Source organism: Pseudophryne corroboree, chromosome 1, assembly GCF_028390025.1.
Source record: "Pseudophryne corroboree isolate aPseCor3 chromosome 1, aPseCor3.hap2, whole genome shotgun sequence".
In the NCBI taxonomy this organism is placed as follows: domain Eukaryota; kingdom Metazoa; phylum Chordata; class Amphibia; order Anura; family Myobatrachidae; genus Pseudophryne; species Pseudophryne corroboree.
Genome location: NC_086444.1, coordinates 619,428,138 through 619,449,178, shown reverse-complemented (window position 1 = coordinate 619,449,178; position 21,041 = coordinate 619,428,138). Strand labels below are relative to the sequence as shown.

Genomic DNA, 21,041 nt, shown 5'->3' with positions numbered 1-21,041 from the left:
CGCTTCTGTGGACAAATGGCAGGGGTCTGAGACGCTGGAATGACCACTGAATCTCTATTGATCAGGTCATCTACAGATTGCCTTAAGCATTGCGTCTCCTTCTCATTTCGGGATAATTTATTCAAAATAATTGAAATCACCCCTTTTAATGAATCTAGCCATACTGGTTCAGATCCACTAGCCTGAGAATTTGTACTATCCTGAGTACACAGCAGTGATCCCCCAGATTGAGAAAAACACTCTGCTGTGCATGATACACACTCCTTAGACATAGTAAATGTGAAAGAACACACACACACACACACACACACACACACACACACACACACACACACACCGGAAATAGATTAAAAACACAGTTAACCCACACAGAGCCCTCCTAGGGAGACATAGTATAACGGAGCCAACTACACAGCGCCCCTATAGCTAAATAATAAGTTTAGCTGGGTTACAAACTAAGTACCCTTAATAGGGCTTAGTACACCAAATATTGCTTCACACCCCACCCGCTATGACCCCCTGGTACCGCTGAGGTGTTCTGGAGTCCTTGTGGAGGAGCTGTGCTTCCCTGTCAATCTGCCTATGTATAGCTGCAGAGGGAAATGGCGCTGGTGAGCTGCTGGATCCGCTCAGAGTGAAGCCCTGCCCCCTTAATGGCGCGCGGTCTTCCCAGGTTTTTTATACTGGCTGAGGTAATTATTCTGTTCTACAGTGGGTTAAAACCCCTGTAGTGCACTGCCAGTGTGGGTATCAGTAGAGGCTTCAGCTCGCCCCTCACAGCGATCACTACAGTGTCTCTGATGCCTGGAGCGCAACCTGCATGTCAGCGCTGCGCTCCTACCCTTGTGCCGCCATTACAGCCAGCCACCTACTCACCACTCTTCTGACTTCTGGCTCTGTTAGGGGTGGCAGCGTGCTGCGGGTCTGTACGCTCGCTATGTGGGGCTTGCGAATAGGACCCTCAGGAGCTCAAGTCCCACGAAGCAGGCAGTCTGGTGCAGGGCACACCTGCCTGAAAACAATAAAAAATAAAATGCAGAAAAAACTTTTCAGGAGCTTCCCAAGCATGACCGACTCCGCCTAAACTGAGTCTAGTAGGAGGGGCATAGAGGGAGGAGCCAGCCCACACTCTCAATTTCTTATACCCCTTTCACACAGCCATAAATTTCCCGGGTTAAAACACATGAACGCGCATCAACCCGGGAAATTTCTTGGTGTGAAAGGGTACAGGGACAAAAACCCGGGATTTCTGTCCCTGCATTTCAACCCTGCAATCGACCAGGGTTGGTCCCGGGATCGTCATTGGACCCTGGACAGTGTGAATGGTGCAGGGACATGTCCCACCTTCCCGGGTTGCCTCTGCTGATGCTGATTGGCTCTTCAGGGCACTTCCTGGTCTTGTGGTTTTTCTGAGACGCCCATTTTCAGAAAATACAGGCCATCCCGGGTTCAGTATGAATGGTGCAGACCCGGGATGTCTCGGCAAAAAATGCTGGTGTGAATGGTGCCAACCCGGGAATGTCCCTGCATGAGCCCGTGACAGAATTCCCGGGTTTTGTCCCTGCATTTCTGGTGTGAAAGGGGTATTAAAGTGCCCATGGCTCCTAGTGGACCCGTCTATACCCCATGGTACTAATGTGGACCCCAGTATCCTCTAGGACATAAGAGAAAAAATAAGAATTTACTTACCGATAATTCTATTTCTCGGAGTCCGTAGTGGATGCTGGGGTTCCTGAAAGGACCATGGGGAAATAGCGGCTCCGCAGGAGACAGGGCACAAAAGTAAAGCTTTCCGATCAGGTGGTGTGCACTGGCTCCTCCCCCTATGACCCTCCTCCAAGCCAGTTAGGTACTGTGCCCGGACGAGCGTACACAATAAGGGAGGAATTTTGAATCCCGGGTAAGACTCATACCAGCCACACCAATCACACCGTACAACTTGTGATCTAAACCCAGTTAACAGTATGATAACAGCGGAGCCTCTGAAAAGATGGCTCACAACAATAATAACCCGATTTTTGTAACTATGTACAAGTATTGCAGATAATCCGCACTTGGGATGGGCGCCCAGCATCCACTACGGACTCCGAGAAATAGAATTATCGGTAAGTAAATTCTTATTTTCTCTATCGTCCTAGTGGATGCTGGGGTTCCTGAAAGGACCATGGGGATTATACCAAAGCTCCCAAACGGGCGGGAGAGTGCGGATGACTCTGCAGCACCGAATGAGAGAACTCCAGGTCCTCCTTAGCCAGGGTATCAAATTTGTAGAATTTAGCAAACGTGTTTGCCCCTGACCAAGTAGCTGCTCGGCAAAGTTGTAAAGCCGAGACCCCTCGGGCAGCCGCCCAAGATGAGCCCACCTTCCTTGTGGAATGGGCATTTACATATTTTGGCTGTGGCAGGCCTGCCACAGAATGTGCAAGCTGAATTGTATTACACATCCAACTAGCAATAGTCTGCTTAGAAGCAAGAGCACCCAGTTTGTTGGGTGCATACAGGATAACAGCAAGTCAGTTTTCCTGACTCCAGCCGTCCTGGAACATATTTTCAGGGCCCTGACAACATCTAGCAACTTGGAGTCCTCCAAGTCCCTAGTAGGTGCAAGGCACCACAATAAGCTGGTTCAGGTGAAACACTGACACCACCTTAGGGAGAGAACTGGGGACGAGTCCGCAGCTCTGCCCTGTCCGAATGGACAAACAGATATGGGCTTTTTTGAGAAAAAACCACCAATTTGACACTCGCCTGGTCCAGGCCAGGGCCAAGAGCATGGTCACTTTTCATGTGAGATGCTTCAAATCCACAGATTTGACTGGTTTTAAACCAATGTGATTTGAGGAATCCCAGAACTACGTTGAGATCCCACAGTGCCACTGGAGGCACAAAAAGGGGGTTGTATATGCAATACTCCCTTGACAAACTTCTGGACTTCAGGAACTGAAGCCAATTCTTTCTGGAAGAAAATCGACAGGGCCGAAATTTGAACCTTAATGGACCCCAATTTGAGGCCCATAGACACTCCTGTTTGCAGGAAATGCAGGAAACGACAGAGTTGAAATTTCTTTGTGGGGCCTTCCTGGCCTCACACCACGCAACATATTTTCGCCACATGTGGTGATAATGTTGTGCGGTCACCTCCTTTCTGGCTTTGACAAGGGTAGGAATGACCTCTTCCGGAATGCCTTTTTCCCTTAGGATCCGGCTTTCCACCGCCATGCCGACAAACGCAGCTGCGGTAAGTCTTGGAACAGACATGGTACTTGCTGAAGCAAGTCCCTTCTTAGCGGCAGAGGCCATAAGACCTCTGTAAGCATCTCTTGAAGTTCCGGGTACCAAGTCCTTCTTGGCCAATCCGGAGCCATGAGTATAGTTCTTACTCCTCTACGTCTTATAATTCTCAGCACCTTAGGTATGAGAAGCAGAGGAGGGAACACATACACCGACTGGTACACCCACGGTGTTACCAGAACGTCCACAGCTATTGCCTGAGGGTCTCTTGACCTGGCGCAATACCTGTCCCGTTTTTTGTTCAGACGGGACGCCATCATGTCCACCTTTGGTATTTCCCAACGGTTTACAATCATGTGGAAAAAACTTCCCGATGAAGTTTCCACTCTCCCGGGTGGAGGTCGTGCCTGCTGAGGAAGTCTGCTTCCCAGTTTCCATTCCCGGGATGAAACACTGCTGACAGTGCTATCACATGATTTTCCGCCCAGCGAAAAGTCCTTGCAGTTTTTGCCATTGCCCTCCTGCTTCTTGTGTCGCCCTGTCTGTTTACGTGGGCGACTGCCGTGATGTTTTTTTTTCCCACTGGATCAATACCGGCTGACCTTGAAGCAGAGGTCTTGCTAAGCTTAGAGCATTATAAATTTACCCTTAGCTCCAGTATATTTATGTGGAGAAAAGTCTCCAGACTTGATCACACTCCCTGGAAATTTTTTCCTTGTGTGACTGCTCCCCAGCCTCTCGGGCTGGGCTCCGTGGTCACCAGCATCCAATCCTGAATGCCGAATCTGCGGCCCTCTAGAAGATGAGCACTCTATAACCACCACAGGAGAGACACCCTTGTCCTTGGATATAGGGTTATCCGCTGATGCATCTGAAGATGCGATCCGGACCATTTGTCCAGCAGATCCCACTGAAAAGTTCTTGCGTGAAATCTGCCGAATGGAATTGCTTCGTAGGAAGCCACCATTTTTACCAGGACCCTTGTGCAATGATGCACTGTTTTTAGGAGGTTCCTGACTAGCTCGGATAACTCCCTGGCTTTCTCTTCCGGGAGAAACACCTTTTTCTGGACTGTGTCCAGAATCATCCCTAGGCACAGCAGACGTGTCGTCGGGATCAGCTGCGATTTTGGAATATTTAGAATCCACCCGTGCTGTTGTAGCAGTATCCGAGATAGTGCTACTCCGACCTCCAACTGTTCCCTGGACTATGCCCTTATCAGGAGATCGTCCAAGTAAGGGATAATTAAGACGCCTTTTCTTCGAAGAAGAATCATCATTTCGGCCATTACCTTGGTAAAGACCCGGGGTGCCGTGGACAATCCAAACGGCAGCGTCTGAAACTGATAGTGACAGTTCTGCACCACGAACCTGAGGTACCCTTAGTGAGAAGGGCAAATTTGGGACATAGAGGTAAGCATCCCTGATGTCCCGGGACACTATATAGTCCCCTTCTTCCTGGTTCGTTATCACTGCTCTGAGTGACTCCATCTTGATTTGAACCTTTGTAAGTGTTCAAAAAAATTTTTTTAGAATAAGTCTCACCTAGCCTTCTGGCTTCAGTACCACAATATAGTGTGGAATAATACCCCTTTTCTTGTAGTAGGAGGGGTAATTTAATTATCACCTGCTGGGAATACAGCTTGTGAATTTTTTTCCCATACTGCCTCCTTGTCGGAGGGAGACCTTGGTAAAGCAGACTTCAGGAGCCTGCGAAGGGGAAACGTCTCGACATTCCAATCTGTACCCCTGGGATACTACTTGTAGGATCCAGGGGTCCTGTACGGTCTCAGCGCCATGCTGAGAACTTGTCAGAAGCGGTGGAACGCTTCTGTTCCTGGGAATGGGCTGCCTGCTGCAGTCTTCTTCCCTTTCCTCTATCCCTGGGCAGATATGATCTTATAGGGACGAAAGGACTGAGGCTGAAAAGACGGTGTCTTTTTCTGCAGAGATGTGACTTAGGGTAAAAACGGCGGATTTTCCAGCAGTTGCCGTGGCCACCAGGTCCGATGGACCGACCCCAAATAACTCCTCTTCCTTTATACGGCAATACACCTTTGTGCCGTTTGGAATCTGCATCACCTGACCACTGTCGTGTCCATAACATCTTCTGGCAGATATGGACATCGCATTTACTCTTGATGCCAGAGTGCAAATATCCCTCTGTGCATCTCGCATATATAGAAATGCATCCTTTAAATGCTCTATAGTCAATAAAATACTGTCCCTGTCAAGGGTATCAATATTTTTAGTCAGGGAATCCGACCAAGCCACCCCAGCTCTGCACATCCAGGCTGAGGCGATCGCTGGTCGCAGTATAACACCAGTATGTGTGTATATACTTTTTATGATATTTTCCAGCCTCCTGTCAGCTGGTCCTTGAGGACGGCCCTATCTATAGACGGTACCGCCACTTGTTTTGATAAGCGTGTGAGCGCCTTATCCACCCTAAGGGGTGTTTCCCAACGCGCCCTAACTTCTGGCGGGAAAGGGTATACCGCCCATAATTTTCTATCGGGGGGAACCCACGCATCATCACACACTTTATTTAATTTATCTGATTCAGGAAAAACTACGGTAGTTTTTTCACATCCCACATAATACCCTCTTTTGTGGTACTTGTAGTATCAGAAATATGTAACACCCCCTTCATTGCCTTTAACGTGTGGCCCTAATAAGGAATACGTTTGTTTATTCACCGTCGACACTGGATTCAGTGTCCCTGTCTGTGTCTGTGTCGACCGACTAAAGTAAACGGGCGTTTTAAAACCCCTGACGGTGTTTTTGAGACGTCTGGACCGGTACTAATTGTTTGTCGGCCGTCTCACGTCGTCAACCGACCTTGCAGCGTGTTGACATTATCACGTAATTCCCTAAATAAGCCATCCATTCCGGTGTCGACTCCCTAGAGAGTGACATCACCATTACAGGCAATTGCTCCGCCTCCTCACCAACATCGTCCTCATACATGTCGACACACACGTACCGACACACAGCACACACACAGGGAATGCTCTGATAGAGGACAGGACCCACTAGCCCTTTGGAGAGACAGAGGGAGAGTTTACCAGCACACACCAAAAACGCTATAATTATATAGGGACAACCTTATATAAGTGTTTTCCCTTATAGCATCTTTTTTATATATTTCTAACGCCAAATTAGTGCCCCCCCTCTCTGTTTTAACCCTGTTTCTGTAGTGCAGTGCAGGGGAGAGCCTGGGAGCCTTCCCTCCAGCCTTTCTGTGAGGGAAAATGGCGCTGTGTGCTGAGGAGATAGGCCCCGCCCCTTTTTCGGCGGCCTCGTCTCCCGCTCTTAACGGATTCTGGCAGGGGTTAAATATCTCCATATAGCCTCCGGAGGCTATATGTGAGGTATTTTTAGCCAAAATAGGTATTCATTTGCCTCCCAGGGCGCCCCCCTCCCAGCGCCCTGCACCCTCAGTGACTGCCGTGTGAAGTGTGCTGAGAGGAAAATGGCGCACAGCTGCAGTGCTGTGCGCTACCTTTAGAAGACTGAGGAGTCTTCTGCCGACGATTCTGGACCTCTTCTTACTTCAGCATCTGCAAGGGGGCCGGCGGCAAGGCTCCGGTGACCATCCAGGCTGTACCTGTGATCGTCCCTCTGGAGCTGATGTCCAGTAGCCAAGAAGCCAATCCATCCTGCACGCAGGTGAGTTCACTTCTTCTCCCCTAAGTCCCTCGTTGCAGTGATCCTGTTGCCAGCAGGACTCACTGTAAAATAAAAAACCTAAGCTAAACTTTTCTAAGCAGCTCTTTAGGAGAGCCACCTAGATTGCACCCTTCTCGGCCGGGCACAAAAATCTAACTGGCTTGGAGGAGGGTCATAGGGGGAGGAGCCAGTGCACACCACCTGATCGGAAAGCTTTACTTTTGTGCCCTGTCTCCTGCGGAGCCGCTATTTCCCCATGGTCCTTTCAGGAACCCCAGCATCCACTAGGACGATAGAGAAACGGTGGTGCAACGCGCCCGCCCCCATTTCTGTACCACTTCCCATCACCGCCCTTATGCGCAAGCAGCGTGTCAATCGCACTGGACCATTTGGGGCACTGCGAGTGGCATTACAGTCCCAAACCTGCACAGGGGCAGTGCTACTTCTGCGCATATCCAAAAACACCAGCGCTGTATATAAACATTGGGTTTACACATAACTTTGATTTAGGCCCTATATACAGATACGTGCACCAATATGCACAACTGGCACAGCTACATGCACAGCTAAACAGACATAGGCACACCAACATATACAACTATATATAGACACATGACCACCAACATATGGAACATACAGTCAATCTCGCTACAATCGAGACACATATACCCCCATTCTAAATTAATATAGTCTAATACACATATTATATACACATACACATTACAGACACACGCAGGCTTGTGTAAGCACACAGGCACATGGACACACGGACACGTATGTTGGGCCTGTTCTCACCGAATGGCGGCTGCTGCTTTGAGGAAACATCATATCCCACTCTGGCCCTGGTCTATCTTGATTTTAAACCCGGGCTCGGTGCTTCCAGTCCCAGCCTTTCCTGCTGGTCAGCCAAGGCTCCGTCACCCCAAGCCACGGCCTGCAGACGATAGATCTTCACTGCCAACTGTATCCTGCTCCCCCGTCCGGAACCCGCGCTCCTGTACCCGGCCTCCTGCGTTGCTCTGCTCCGATCTTTCTCCCGATCTTTTCCTTTGCTCAGGCTTCGGCCTGTCCTAGCTCTGCGCCCTGATCTCAGCTCTCTCCTCTATCTGGATCCTTTTGTTTAATGGCGGCTACAACTAACAGGCCTCTTGCGCCCTCTGCGGGCCGTCAGGAGTATGTGCAGTGCTTCTCACTGGGGAGCCATCATCATGCTCTCATTTATTCTAGGGATGTGATGTACTAAGGGCCTAATTCAAAGTTGATCGTAGCAGTAAATTAGAAGTTGGGCAAAACCATGTGCACTGCGGGGGGAGGGGAGGAAAGAGAGAGCAGATATAACATGTGCAGAGAGAGTTATAGGCCCTACACACTGGCCGATTTTCTGAAAGATATGAACGATCTCGTTCATAAATGAACGAGAACTCGTTCATATCTTTCAGTGTGGAGACTCCAGCGATGAACGATGCGCGTCCCCGCGCTCGTTCATCGCTGGTCTCCCGTCGGCTGTGCATGCAGGCCAATATGGACGATCTCGTCCATATTTGCCTGCACTTCAATGCAGCCGCGTGACGGGGGGAGTGAAGAAACTTCACTCCCCCCGTCACTGCCCCCCCGCCGCCGGGTCGCTCGTCGGCCGTATCGGCCGCCGGGCACCTCGGCGGCGCATCGTGATATGTGTAGGGCCCATTAGATTTGGGTGGGGTGTGTTCAAACTGACAGCTAAATTGCAGTGTAAAAATAAAGCAGCCAGTATTTACCCTGCACAGAAACAATATAACCCACCCAAATCTAGAGGCATACCTCCCAACTGTCCTGCTTTCAGTAGGACATTCCCGATATTCGGACCTTGTCCCGCTGCCCCACCCGCGGGCAGCAGTGTCCCGCGGGCGGGGGGGGGGGGGGGGGGCAGTTGGGAGAGCCTTTGATCACCTGCTGCTCTGCTCTGCAAAGCAGCCGGTGATCACTGAATACATGCTGTGCGCACGCGCACGGCATGTATTCACTGCTAGGACGGGAGCGGGGACTGCCCTGCTGCTCGGTGAGCGCTGGGCACGCCCCCAAAAGGCAGAAAAATGACCAGTTTCACAAGGCCACGCCCACACCCACTCAAGCAAGGCCACGTCCATCACAAGCGAGACCACGCCCCCTTTTTCGAGTCCCAATTTAGCCAAGGAGAAAGTTGGGAGGTATGCTAAAGAGCCCCATACACAAGAATGATAATGCCCAATTTCATCCGATTTCGGCCATTAGGGCCGATATATTGGATGAAATCGGGCATTTTGGATGTGTTTTACATCCGATCCGATGCACTGTCCCGTGAGCATCGGATCGGATCCCCTAGATTGAATGTGCTGTACTCGTGATATGTCGGACCCGCAGGCATGGCTGGGATCGCACAAGATACATTGTAAGCAAAAGGACCGCATACAATGTATCTTATGCGATCCTGCCGCCCGGGAGGCTGCTGGGGTGATCGCCTGCGACATGTGGGTCCGACATGTCGCAATAGTGTATGGGGCCCTTAACTCTCTCTGCAAATGTTATATCTGTCCCCCCCCCCCCTGCAGTGCACATGGTTTTGCCCAACTGCCAGGGGCGGAACTACTGGCGGGGCAGGCAGTGCATTGCACTGGGGCCCCGCCGCACTCAAGGGCCCACAGCCGCCGGCCGGCATTACATGAATGAGTCACAATGACTCATTGTATGTCATGCCGCAGCCGCACACCAGCGCTCCCGTGACCCGCCCGTCATAAGGAACGATTCTGGCCACCCGCACACGAAGGAGGGAGGAGGGTCCGTCCCTCCCTCCCTCATATACAAACAGGTCACAGTCTCTCAGTGAAGGAGAGAGCCGCAGCAGCGCTTTGTTACTGGTGGAGGCGCTGCTGCTGCTGCTCCTCTGCTTCACTATAGGCTGTCTCTGAGAACAGCCTATAGGGAAGCAGAGGGGCGGCAGCAGCAGCAGCGCCTCCACCAGTAACACAGCGCTGCTGCGGCTCCCTCCTTCACCTCCCTCCTCCTTCTTCTTCTCTACTGCCCGGGAAGCTGCACCGAGGAGCCTGAGCCAACAGAGAGGGTAAGTATAATTCTTCTTTCTTTCTTTCTTTCTTTCTTTCTTTCTTTCTTTCTTTCTTTCTTTCTTTCTTTCTTTCTTTCTTTCTTTCTTTCTTTCTTTCTGTCTCTTTCTTTTTTTATTTGTTGGGACTGCCTGCCGCAATGTGTAAACAGGGGGGACTGCCTGCCGCTATGTATAAAAATGGGGAATCTGCCTGCCGCAATGTAAAAAATGGGGAATCTGCCTGCCGCAATGTAAAAAATGGGGAATCTGCCTGCCGCAATGTAAAAATGGGGAATCTGCCTGCCGCAATGTGTAAAAATGGGGAATCTGCCTGCCGCAATGTAAAAATGGGGAATCTGCCTGCCGCAATGTGTAAAAATGGGGAATCTGCCTGCCGCAATGTAAAAATGGGGAATCTGCCTGCCGCAATGTGTAAAAATGGGGAATCTGCCTGCCGCTATGTATAAAAATGGGGAATCTGCCTGCCGCTATGTATAAAAATGGGGAATCTGCCTGCCGCTATGTGTAAAAAGGTAGAATCTGCCTGCCGTAATGTGTAAAAAGGGCACGCTATCTGCCGTTATGTGTAAAAGTGTATGGTGTCTGCCGTAATGTGTAAAATGGGGACGCTGTCTGCCGTAATGTGTAAAATGGGGACGCTGTCTGCTGTAATGTGTAAAAAGTGCACGCTGTCTGCCGCTATGTGTAACGAGGGCACGCTGTCTGCCGCTATGTGTAACGAGGGCACGCTGTCTGCCATTGTGTAAAAAGTGTATGCTGTCTGCCGCTATGTGTAACAAGGGCACGCTGTCTGCCGTTATGTGTAAAAAGTGCACACTGTCTGCCGTTATGTGTAAAAAGGGGAATCTGTTCGCTGTAAGGAGTAAAAGGGTCTCTACCTGGTGTAGTGGTGCTACTGTGCGGCGTAATTTGAAGAATGGAGACTACTGTGCACCGTTTTATGAATTGGTATTATTTTGTGGACACACCCCTTCCCCACGAAGCCACGCCACTACGTATTTTTGCGCGCGCCTACGGCGCGCACTGCCCATGGGGTGGACTTGGATGGGATGGGGGGGGGGGGGGGGGGGGGGCAAAGCATTTTGTTGCACCTGGGCCCACCGCTTGCTTGTTCCGCCACTGCCAACTGCTAACAAATTTGCTGCTGTGATCAACTCAGAATTACCCCCTAAGCCTTGAAAAGTGATACATTGAACGGTGATAAAGTACCAACCAACCAGCTCCTGTCATTTGTCAAAGCCAGCCTGTAGCATGGCAGTTAGGAGCTGATTGGCTGGTGTGTTATCACAGTGAAATGTATCACTTGTCAAGGCTTAAGCCTGGAGAAGTGATAAAGCAGTGATAAGTGGAAGGTGATAACGCATTAGCCAGTCAGCTCCCAACTATCATTTTTCAAACACGTTTTGATTGGCTGGTGCGTTATCACCTTGCGCTTCTCTCTGCTTTATCACTTCTCCAGGATTAATACATCTGCCCCTATATACTCTCCAACACTACCAGGGTCAGAATAGGCCATGAATTGGTGATGGATATCAGAAATCAATGTTTGGCAACTATTGACTATCCCAATTTAGTGGAAATAGTTTTCTCTAACGTCCTAGTGGATGCTGGGGACTCCGTCAGGACCATGGGGAATAGCGGCTCCGCAGGAGACAGGGCACAAAAGCAAGCTTTTAGGATCACATGGTGTGTACTGGCTCCTCCCCCTATGACCCTCCTCCAAGCCTCAGTTAGGTTTTTGTGCCCGTCCGAGAAGGGTGCAATCTAGGTGGCTCTCTTAAAGAGTTGCTTAGAAAAAGTTTTTAGGTTCTTTATTTTCAGTGAGTCCTGCTGGCAACAGGCTCACTGCATCGAGGGACTTAGGGGAGAGAATTTCAACTCACCTGCGTGCAGGATGGATTGGATTCTTAGGCTACTGGACACCATTAGCTTCAGAGGGAGTCGGAACACAGGTCTCGCCCTGGGGTTCGTCCCGGAGCCGCGCCGCCGACCCCCTTGCAGATGCTGAAGATTGAAGAGGTCCGGAACCAGGCGGCAGAAGACTTTTCAGTCTTCCTCAGGTAGCGCACAGCACTGCAGCTGTGCGCCATTGTCTGTCAGCACACTTCCCACAGCGATCACGGAGGGTGCAGGGCGCGGGGGGGGCGCCCTGGCAGCAATGTAGAATACCTGTATGGCGAAAAATACATCACATATAGCCCTTGAGGCTATATGGATGTATTTAACCCCTGCCAGACTTCACAATCTCCGGAGAAGAAGCCCGCCGAAAAGGGGGCGGGGCCTATTCTCCTCAGCACACAGCGCCATTTTCCCTCACAGAAAGGCTGAGGGGAAGGCTCCCAGGCTCTCCCCTGCACTGCACTACAGAAACAGGGTTAAAACAGAGAGGGGGGGCACTGATTTGGCGATATACATATATATTAAATGCTATATGGGAGGAACACTTATATAAGGGTTGTCCCTGTATAATTATAGCATTTTGGTGTGTGCTGGCAAACTCTCCCTCTGTCTCCCCAAAGGGCTAGTGGGTCCTGTCCTCTATCTGAGCATTCCCTATGTGTGTGCTGTATGTCGGTACGTGTATGTCGACATGTATGAGGAAAATGTTGGTGAGGAGGCGGAGCAAATTGCCTGTAATGGTGATGTCACTCTCTAGGGAGTCGACACCGGAATGGATGGCTTACTTATGGAATTACGTGATAATGTCAACACGCTGCAAGTGGGTTGACGACATGAGACGGCCGGCGAACAAATTAGTACCGGTCCAGGCGTCTCAGACACCGTCAGGGGCTTGTAAAAACGCCCATTTACCTCAGTCGGTCGACATAGACCCAGACACGGACACTGATTTCAGTGTCGACGGTGAAGAAACAAACGTATTTTCCTTTAGGGCCACACGTTAAGGGCAATGAAGGAGGTGTTACATATTTCTGATACTCCAAGTACCACAAAGAAGGGTATTATGTGTGAGGTGAAAAAACTACCTGTAGTTTTTCCTGAATCAGATAAATTAAATGAAGTGTGTGATGATGCGTGGGTTTCCCCCGATAGAAAATTATTGGCGGTATACCCTTTCCCGCCAGAAGTTAAGGCGCATTGGGAAACACCCCTCAGGGTGGATAAGGCGCTCACATGCTTATCAGAAAAATATCCTAAAAAGTATACACACACATGCTGGTGTTATACTGTGACCAGCGATCGCCTCAGCCTGGATGTGCAGAGCTGAGGTGGCTTGGTCGGATTCCCTGACTAAAAATATTGATACCCTTGACAGGGACAGTATTTTATTGACTATAGAGCATTTAAAGGATGCATTTCTATATATACGAGATGCGCAGAGGGATATTTGCACTCTGGCATCAAGAGTAAATGCGATGTCCATATCTGCAAGAAGATGTTTATGGACACGACAGTGGTCAGGGGATGCAGATTCCAAACGGCACAAAGATGGATTGCCGTATAAAAGGGGAGGAGTTATTTGGGGTCGGTCCATGGGACCTGGTGGCCACGGCAACTGCTGGAAGATCCACCGTTTTTTACCCTAAGTCACATCTCTGCAGAAAAAGACACCGTCTTTTCAGCCTCAGTCTTTTCGTCCCTATAAGATATCTGCCCAGGGATAGAGGAAAGGGAAGAAGACTGCAGCAGGCAGCCCATTCCCAGTAACAGAAGCCCTCCACCGCTTCTACTAAGTTCTCAGCATGACGCTGGGACCGTACAGGACCCCTGGATCCTACAAGTAGTATCAAAGGGGCACAGATTGGAATGTCGAGGCGTTTCCCCCCTCGCAGGTTCCTGTAGTCTGCTGTACCAATGTCCCCCTCCGACAGGGAGGCAGTATTGAAAACAATTCACAAGCTGTATTCCCAGCAGGTGATAATAAAATTACCCCTCCTACAACAAGGAAAGGGGTATTGTTCCACACTATAGGGTGGTACTGAAGCCAGAAGGCTAGGTGAGACCGATTCTAAATCTGAAAAATTTGAACACTTACAAGGGTTCAAATCCAGATGGAGTCACTCAGAGCAGTGATAGCGAACTGGGAACAAGGGGACTATATGGTGTCCCGGGACATCAGGGATGCTTACCTCCATGTCCCAAAAATTTGCTTTTCTCACCAAGGGTACCTCAGGTTCGTGGTACAGAACTGTCACTATCAGTTTCAGACGATGCCGTTGGAGTGTCCAAGGCACCCCGGGTCTTTACCAAGGTAATGACCGAAATGAGGATTCGTCTTCAAAGAAAATGGACGACCTCCTGATAAGAACAAGGTCCAGAGAACAGTTGGAGGTCGGAGTAGCACTATCTCAAGTAGTTCTACGACAGCACGGGTGGATTCTAAATATTCCAAAACCGCAGTTGTTCCGACGACACGTCTGCTGGTCCTAGGGATGATTCTGGACACAGTCCAGGAAAAGGGTGTTTCTCCCAGAGGAGAAAGCCAGGGAGTTATCCGAGCTAATCGGGATCCTCCTAAAACCAGGAAAAGTGTCAGTGCATCATTGCACAAGAGTCCTGGTAAAAAATGGTGGCTTATTACGAAGCGCTTCCATTCGGCAGATTTCACGCAAGAACTCTTCAGTGGGATCTGCTGGACAAATGGTCCGGATCGCATCTTCAGATGCATCAGCGGATAACCCTATATCCAAGGACAAGGGTGTCTCTCCTGTGGTGATTACAGAGTGCTCATCTTCTAGAGGGCCGCAGATTCGGCATTCAGGATTGGATGCTGGTATCCACGGAGGCCAGCCTGAGAGGCTGGGGAGCAGTCACACAGGGAAAAAATTTCCAGGGAGTGTGATCAAGTCTGGAGAATTCTCTCCACATAAATATACTGGAGCTAAGAGCAAATTTGTAATGCTATAAGCTTAGCAAGGCCTCTGCTTCAAGGTCAGCCGGTATTGATCCAGTGGGATAACATCACGGCAGTCGCCCACGTAAACAGATAGGGCGGCACAAGAAGCAGGAGGGCAGTGGTCAAAACTGCAAGGATTTTTCGCTAGACGGAAAATCATGTGATAGCACTGTCAGCAGTGTTCATTCCGGGAGTGGACGACTGGGAAGCAGACTTCCTCAGCAGGCACGACCTCCACCCGGGAGAGTGGGAACTTCATCGGGAAGTTTTCCGCATGATTGTGAACCGTTGGGAAAGACCAAAGGTGGAAATGATGGCGTCCCGCCCGAACAAAAAACGGGACAGGTATTGCGCCAGGTCACGAGACCTTCAGGCGATAGCTGTGGACGTCCTGGTAACACCGTGGGTGTAACAGTCGGTGTATGTGTTCCCTCTTCTGCTTCTCATAACCAAGGTATTGAGAAGTATAAGACGTAGAGGAGTAAGAACTATACTCGTGGCTCCGGATTGGCCAAGAGGGACTTGGTACCCGGAACTTCAAGAGATGCTCACAGAGGACTAATGGCCTCGGGAGCTAAGATGGGATTTGCTTTCAGCAAGAACTATGTCTGTTCCAAGAGGAACCGTGGCATCTGCCTCTAAGAAAGGACCTGCTCCAGCAGGGACCTTGTCTGTTCCAAGACTTACCGCGACTGCGTTTGACGGCATGGCGGTTGAACGCCGGATCCTAAGGGAAAAGGCATTCCGGAAGAGGTCATACCTACCCTGGTCAAAGCCAGGAAGGAGGTGACCGCACAACGTTATCACCACATGTGGTGAAAATATGTTGCGTGGGTGAGGCCAGGAAGGCCCCACGAAAAAATTTCAACTAGGTCGATTTCTGCACTTCCTGAAAACAGGAGTGTCTATGAGCCTCAAATTGGGGTCCATTAAGGTTCAAGTTTCGGCCCTGTAGATTTTCTTCCAGAAAAAAATTGGCTTCAATTCCTGAAGTCCAGACGTTTGTCAAGGGAGTATTGCATATACAGCCCCTTGTGTGCCTCCAGTGGCACCGTGGGATCTCAACGTAGTGTTGGGATTCCTCAAATCATATTGGTTTGAACCGATCAAATCTGTGGATTTGAAATATCTCACATGGAAAGGGACCATGTTGTGGCCCTGGCCTCGGCCAGGCGATTGTCAGAATTGGGGGCTTTGTCTTAAAAAAAGCTCATATTTGTTTTTCCATTCGGACAGGGCAGAACTGCGGACTCGTCCCCAGTTTCTTCCTAAGGTGGTGTCAGCGTTTCGCCTGAAACAACATATTGTGGTGCCTGCGGCTACTAGGGACTTGGAGGACTCCAAGTTGCTAGACGTTGTCGGGGCCCTAAAAATATATATATATATATATATATATATTTCCAGGACGGCTGGAGTCAGAAAGTCTGACTTGCTGTTTATATTGTATGCACCCCAAAAGATGGGTGCTCCTGCTTCTAAGCAGACTATTGCTCGTTGGATTTGTAGTACAATTCAGTTTGCACAGTCTGTGGCAGGCCTGCCACAGCCAAAATCTGTCAATGCCCATTCCACAAGGAAGGTGGGCTCATCTTGGGCGGATGCCCGAGGGGGTCTCGGCTTTAAAATTTTGCCGAGCAGCTACGTGGTCAGGGGGGAACACGTTTGTAAAATTCTACAAATTTGATACCCTGGCTGAGGAGGACCTGGAGTTCTCTCATTCGGTGCTGCAGAGTCACCCGCACTCTCCCGCCCGTTTGGGAGCTTTGGTATAATCCCCATGGTCCTGACGGAGTCCCCAGCATCCACTAGGACGTTAGAGAAAATAAGATTTTACTTACCGATAAATCTATTTCTCGTAGTCCGTAGTGGATGCTGGGCGCCCATCCCAAGTGCGGATTGTCTGCATTACTTGTACATAGTTATTGTTACAAAAATCGGGTTATTATTGTTGTGAACCATCTTTTTTAGAGGCTACTTCATTGTTATCATACTGTTAACTGGGTTCAGATCACAAGTTGTACGGTGTGATTGGTGTGGCTGGTTTGGGTCTTACCCGGGATTCAAGATCCTTCCTTATTGTGTACGCTCGTCCGGGCACAGTACCTAACTGAGGCTTGGAGGAGGGTCATAGGGGGAGGAGCCAGTACACACCATGTGATCCTAAAAGCTTGCTTTTGTGCCCTGTCTCCTGCGGAGCCGCTATTCCCCATGGTCCTGACGGAGTCCCCAGCATCCACTACGGACTACGAGAAATAGATTTATCGGTAAGTAAAATCTTATTTTTGGAATGGTTCCCACCATTGTATGTTGGTTTCTAATGACTGTCCATTCAGTGGCAGACACCAAGAAGCGGTGTCTGCAGCACAGCTCAATTGCGCATCCATGAAATCTTGGTTCGTACTGGCAATGCGCACAGTTTATCCATTACTGGTCAAACCATTGACTAGTATCCTTGTCATGGCTACAAACCAATGTTCAGGAACCACATAATGTTTTGCACCGCTGGGGGTGGTATGGAGCAGCCCATCTACTGTAAAGGGCCCCATACACTAGAACAATAATGCCCGATTTCATCCGATTTCGGGCATTCGGCCCTATAATAAGAATTTACTCACCGGTAATTCTATTTTTCGTAGTCCGTAGTGGATGCTGGGTACTCCGTAAGGACCATGGGGAATAGACGGGCTCCGCAGGAGACTGGGCACTCTTAAAAGAAAGATTAGGTACTATATCTGGTGTGCACTGGCTCCTCCCTCTATGCCCCTCCTCCAGACCTCAGTTAGGGAAACTGTGCCCGGAAGAGCTGACATTACTAGGAAAGGATTTGGAATCCAGGGTAAGACTCATACCAGCCACACCAATCACACCGTACAACTTGTGATAACTATACCCAGTTTACAGTATGAACAACAACAACAACAACTGAGCCTCATTCAACAGATGGCTCATAACAATAACCCTATAGTTAAGCAATAACTATATACATGTATTGCAGAAAGTCCGCACTTGGGACGGGCTCCCAGCATCCACTACGGACTACGAGAAATAGAATTACCGGTGAGTAAATTCTTTTCTCTATCGTCCTAGTGGATGCTGGGGTTCCTGAAAGGACCATGGGGAATAGCGGCTCCGCAGGAGACAGGGCACAAAAGTAATGCTTTCCGATCAGGTGGTGTGCACTGGCTCCTCCCCCTATGACCCTCCTCCAAGCCAGTTAGATTTTTGTGCCCGGCCGAGAAGGGTGCAATCTAGGTGGCTCTCCTAAAGAGCTGCTTAGAAAAGTTTAGCTTAGGTTTTTTATTTTACAGTGAGTCCTGCTGGCAACAGGATCACTGCAACGAGGGACTTAGGGGAGAAGAAGTGAACTCACCTGCGTGCAGGATGGATTGGCTTCTTGGCTACTGGACATCAGCTCCAGAGGGACGATCACAGGTACAGCCTGGATGGTCACCGGAGCCTTGCCGCCGGCCCCCTTGCAGATGCTGAAGTAAGAAGAGGTCCAGAATCGGCGGCAGAAGACTCCTCAGTCTTCTAAAGGTAGCGCACAGCACTGCAGCTGTGCGCCATTTTCCTCTCAGCACACTTCACACGGCAGTCACTGAGGGTGCAGGGCGCTGGGAGGGGGGCGCCCTGGGAGGCAAATGAATACCTATTTTGGCTAAAAATACCTCACATATGGCCTCCGGAGGCTATATGGAGATATTTAACCCCTGCCAGAATCCGTTAAGAGCGGGAGACGAGGCCGCCGAAAAAGGGGCGGGGCCTATCTCCTCAGCACACAGCGCCATTTTCCCTCACAGAGAGGCTGGAGGGAAGGCTCCCAGGCTCTCCCCTGCACTGCACTACAGAAACAGGGTTAAAACAGAGAGGGGGGGCACTAATTTGGCGTTAGAAATATATAAAAAAGATGCTATAAGGGAAAACACTTATATAAGGTTGTCCCTATATAATTATAGCGTTTTTGGTGTGTGCTGGTAAACTCTCCCTCTGTCTCTCCAAAGGGCTAGTGGGTCCTGTCCTCTATCAGAGCATTCCCTGTGTGTGTGCTGTGTGTCGGTACGTGTGTGTCGACATGTATGAGGACGATGTTGGTGAGGAGGCGGAGAAATTGCCTGTAATGGTGATGTCACTCTCTAGGGAGTCGACAGTCGACACCGGAATGGATGGCTTATTTAGGGAATTACGTGATAATGTCAACACGCTGCAAGGTCGGTTGACGACATGAGACGGCCGACAAACAATTAGTACCGGTCCAGACGTCTCAAAAACACCGTCAGGGGTTTTAAAACGCCCGTTTACTTTAGTCGGTCGACACAGACACAGACAGGGACACTGAATCCAGTGTCGACGGTGAATAAACAAACGTATTCCTTATTAGGGCCACACGTTAAAGGCAATGAAGGAGGTGTTACATATTTCTGATACTACAAGTACCACAAAAGAGGGTATTATGTGGGATGTGAAAAAACTACCGTAGTTTTTCCTGAATCAGATAAATTAAATAAAGTGTGTGATGATGCGTGGGTTCCCCCCGATAGAAAATTATGGGCGGTATACCCTTTCCCGCCAGAAGTTAGGGCGCGTTGGGAAACACCCCTTAGGGTGGATAAGGCGCTCACACGCTTATCAAAACAAGTGGCGGTACCGTCTATAGATAGGGCCGTCCTCAAGGACCAGCTGACAGGAGGCTGGATAATATCATAAAAAGTATATACACACATATTGGTGTTATACTGCGACCAGCGATCGCCTCAGCCTGGATGTGCAGAGCTGGGGTGGCTTGGTCGGATTCCCTGACTAAAAATATTGATACCCTTGACAGGGACAGTATTTTATTGACTATAGAGCATTTAAAGGATGCATTTCTATATATGCGAGATGCACAGAGGGATATTTGCACTCTGGCATCAAGAGTAAATGCGATGTCCATATCTGCCAGAAGATGTTATGGACACGACAGTGGTCAGGTGATGCAGATTCCAAACGGCACAAAGGTGTATTGCCGTATAAAGGAAGAGGAGTTATTTGGGGTCGGTCCATCGGACCTGGTGGCCACGGCAACTGCTGGAAAATCCGCCGTTTTTACCCTAAGTCACATCTCTGCAGAAAAAGACACCGTCTTTTCAGCCTCAGTCCTTTCGTCCCTATAAGATCATATCTGCCCAGGGATAGAGGAAAGGGAAGAAGACTGCAGCAGGCAGCCCATTCCCAGGAACAGAAGCGTTCCACCGCTTCTGACAAGTTCTCAGCATGGCGCTGAGACCGTACAGGACCCCTGGATCCTACAAGTAGTATCCCAGGGGTACAGATTGGAATGTCGAGACGTTTCCCCTTCGCAGGCTCCTGAAGTCTGCTTTACCAAGGTCTCCCTCCGACAAGGAGGCAGTATGGGAAAAAATTCACAAGCTGTATTCCCAGCAGGTGATAATTAAATTACCCCTCCTACTACAAGAAAAGGGGTATTATTCCACACTATATTGTGGTACTGAAGCCAGAAGGCTAGGTGAGACTTATTCTAAAAAAAATTTTGAACACTTACAAAGGTTCAAATCAAGATGGAGTCACTCAGAGCAGTGATAACGAACCAGGAAGAAGGGGACTATATAGTGTCCCGGGACATCAGGGATGCTTACATCTATGTCCCAAATTTGCCCTTCTCACTAAGGGTACCTCAGGTTCGTGGTGCAGAACTGTCACTATCAGTTTCAGACGCTGCCGTTTGGATTGTCCACGGCACCCCGGGTCTTTACCAAGGTAATGGCCGAAATGATGATTCTTCTTCGAAGAAAAGGCGTCTTAATTATCCCTTACTTGGACGATCTCCTGATAAGGGCATAGTCCAGGGAACAGTTGGAGGTCGGAGTAGCACTATCTCGGATACTGCTACAACAGCACGGGTGGATTCTAAATATTCCAAAATCGCAGCTGATCCCGACGACACGTCTGCTGTGCCTAGGGATGATTCTGGACACAGTCCAGAAAAAGGTGTTTCTCCCGGAAGAGAAAGCCAGGGAGTTATCCGAGCTAGTCAGGAACCTCCTAAAAACAGTGCATCATTGCACAAGGGTCCTGGTAAAAATGGTGGCTTCCTACGAAGCAATTCCATTCGGCAGATTTCACGCAAGAACTTTTCAGTGGGATCTGCTGGACAAATGGTCCGGATCGCATCTTCAGATGCATCAGCGGATAACCCTATTTCCAAGGA

The 21,041-nt window shown here is 49.6% G+C and overlaps 1 protein-coding gene across 2 annotated transcripts in view; it reads right to left on the bottom strand.

Moving 5' to 3' along the window:
- TLE5 (TLE family member 5, transcriptional modulator) overlaps positions 1-8,153 on the bottom strand; it is a 36,823-nt gene extending 28,670 nt beyond the window's left edge. For both annotated transcript variants that reach the window (XM_063914454.1, XM_063914455.1), the window contains exon 1: positions 7,698-8,153. In XM_063914454.1, coding sequence (XP_063770524.1) covers positions 7,698-7,730 — 33 coding nt within the window. In that variant the 5' untranslated portion in view covers positions 7,731-8,153. The remainder of the gene's footprint in view (positions 1-7,697) is intronic.
- Positions 8,154-21,041: the final 12,888 nt, after the last annotated feature.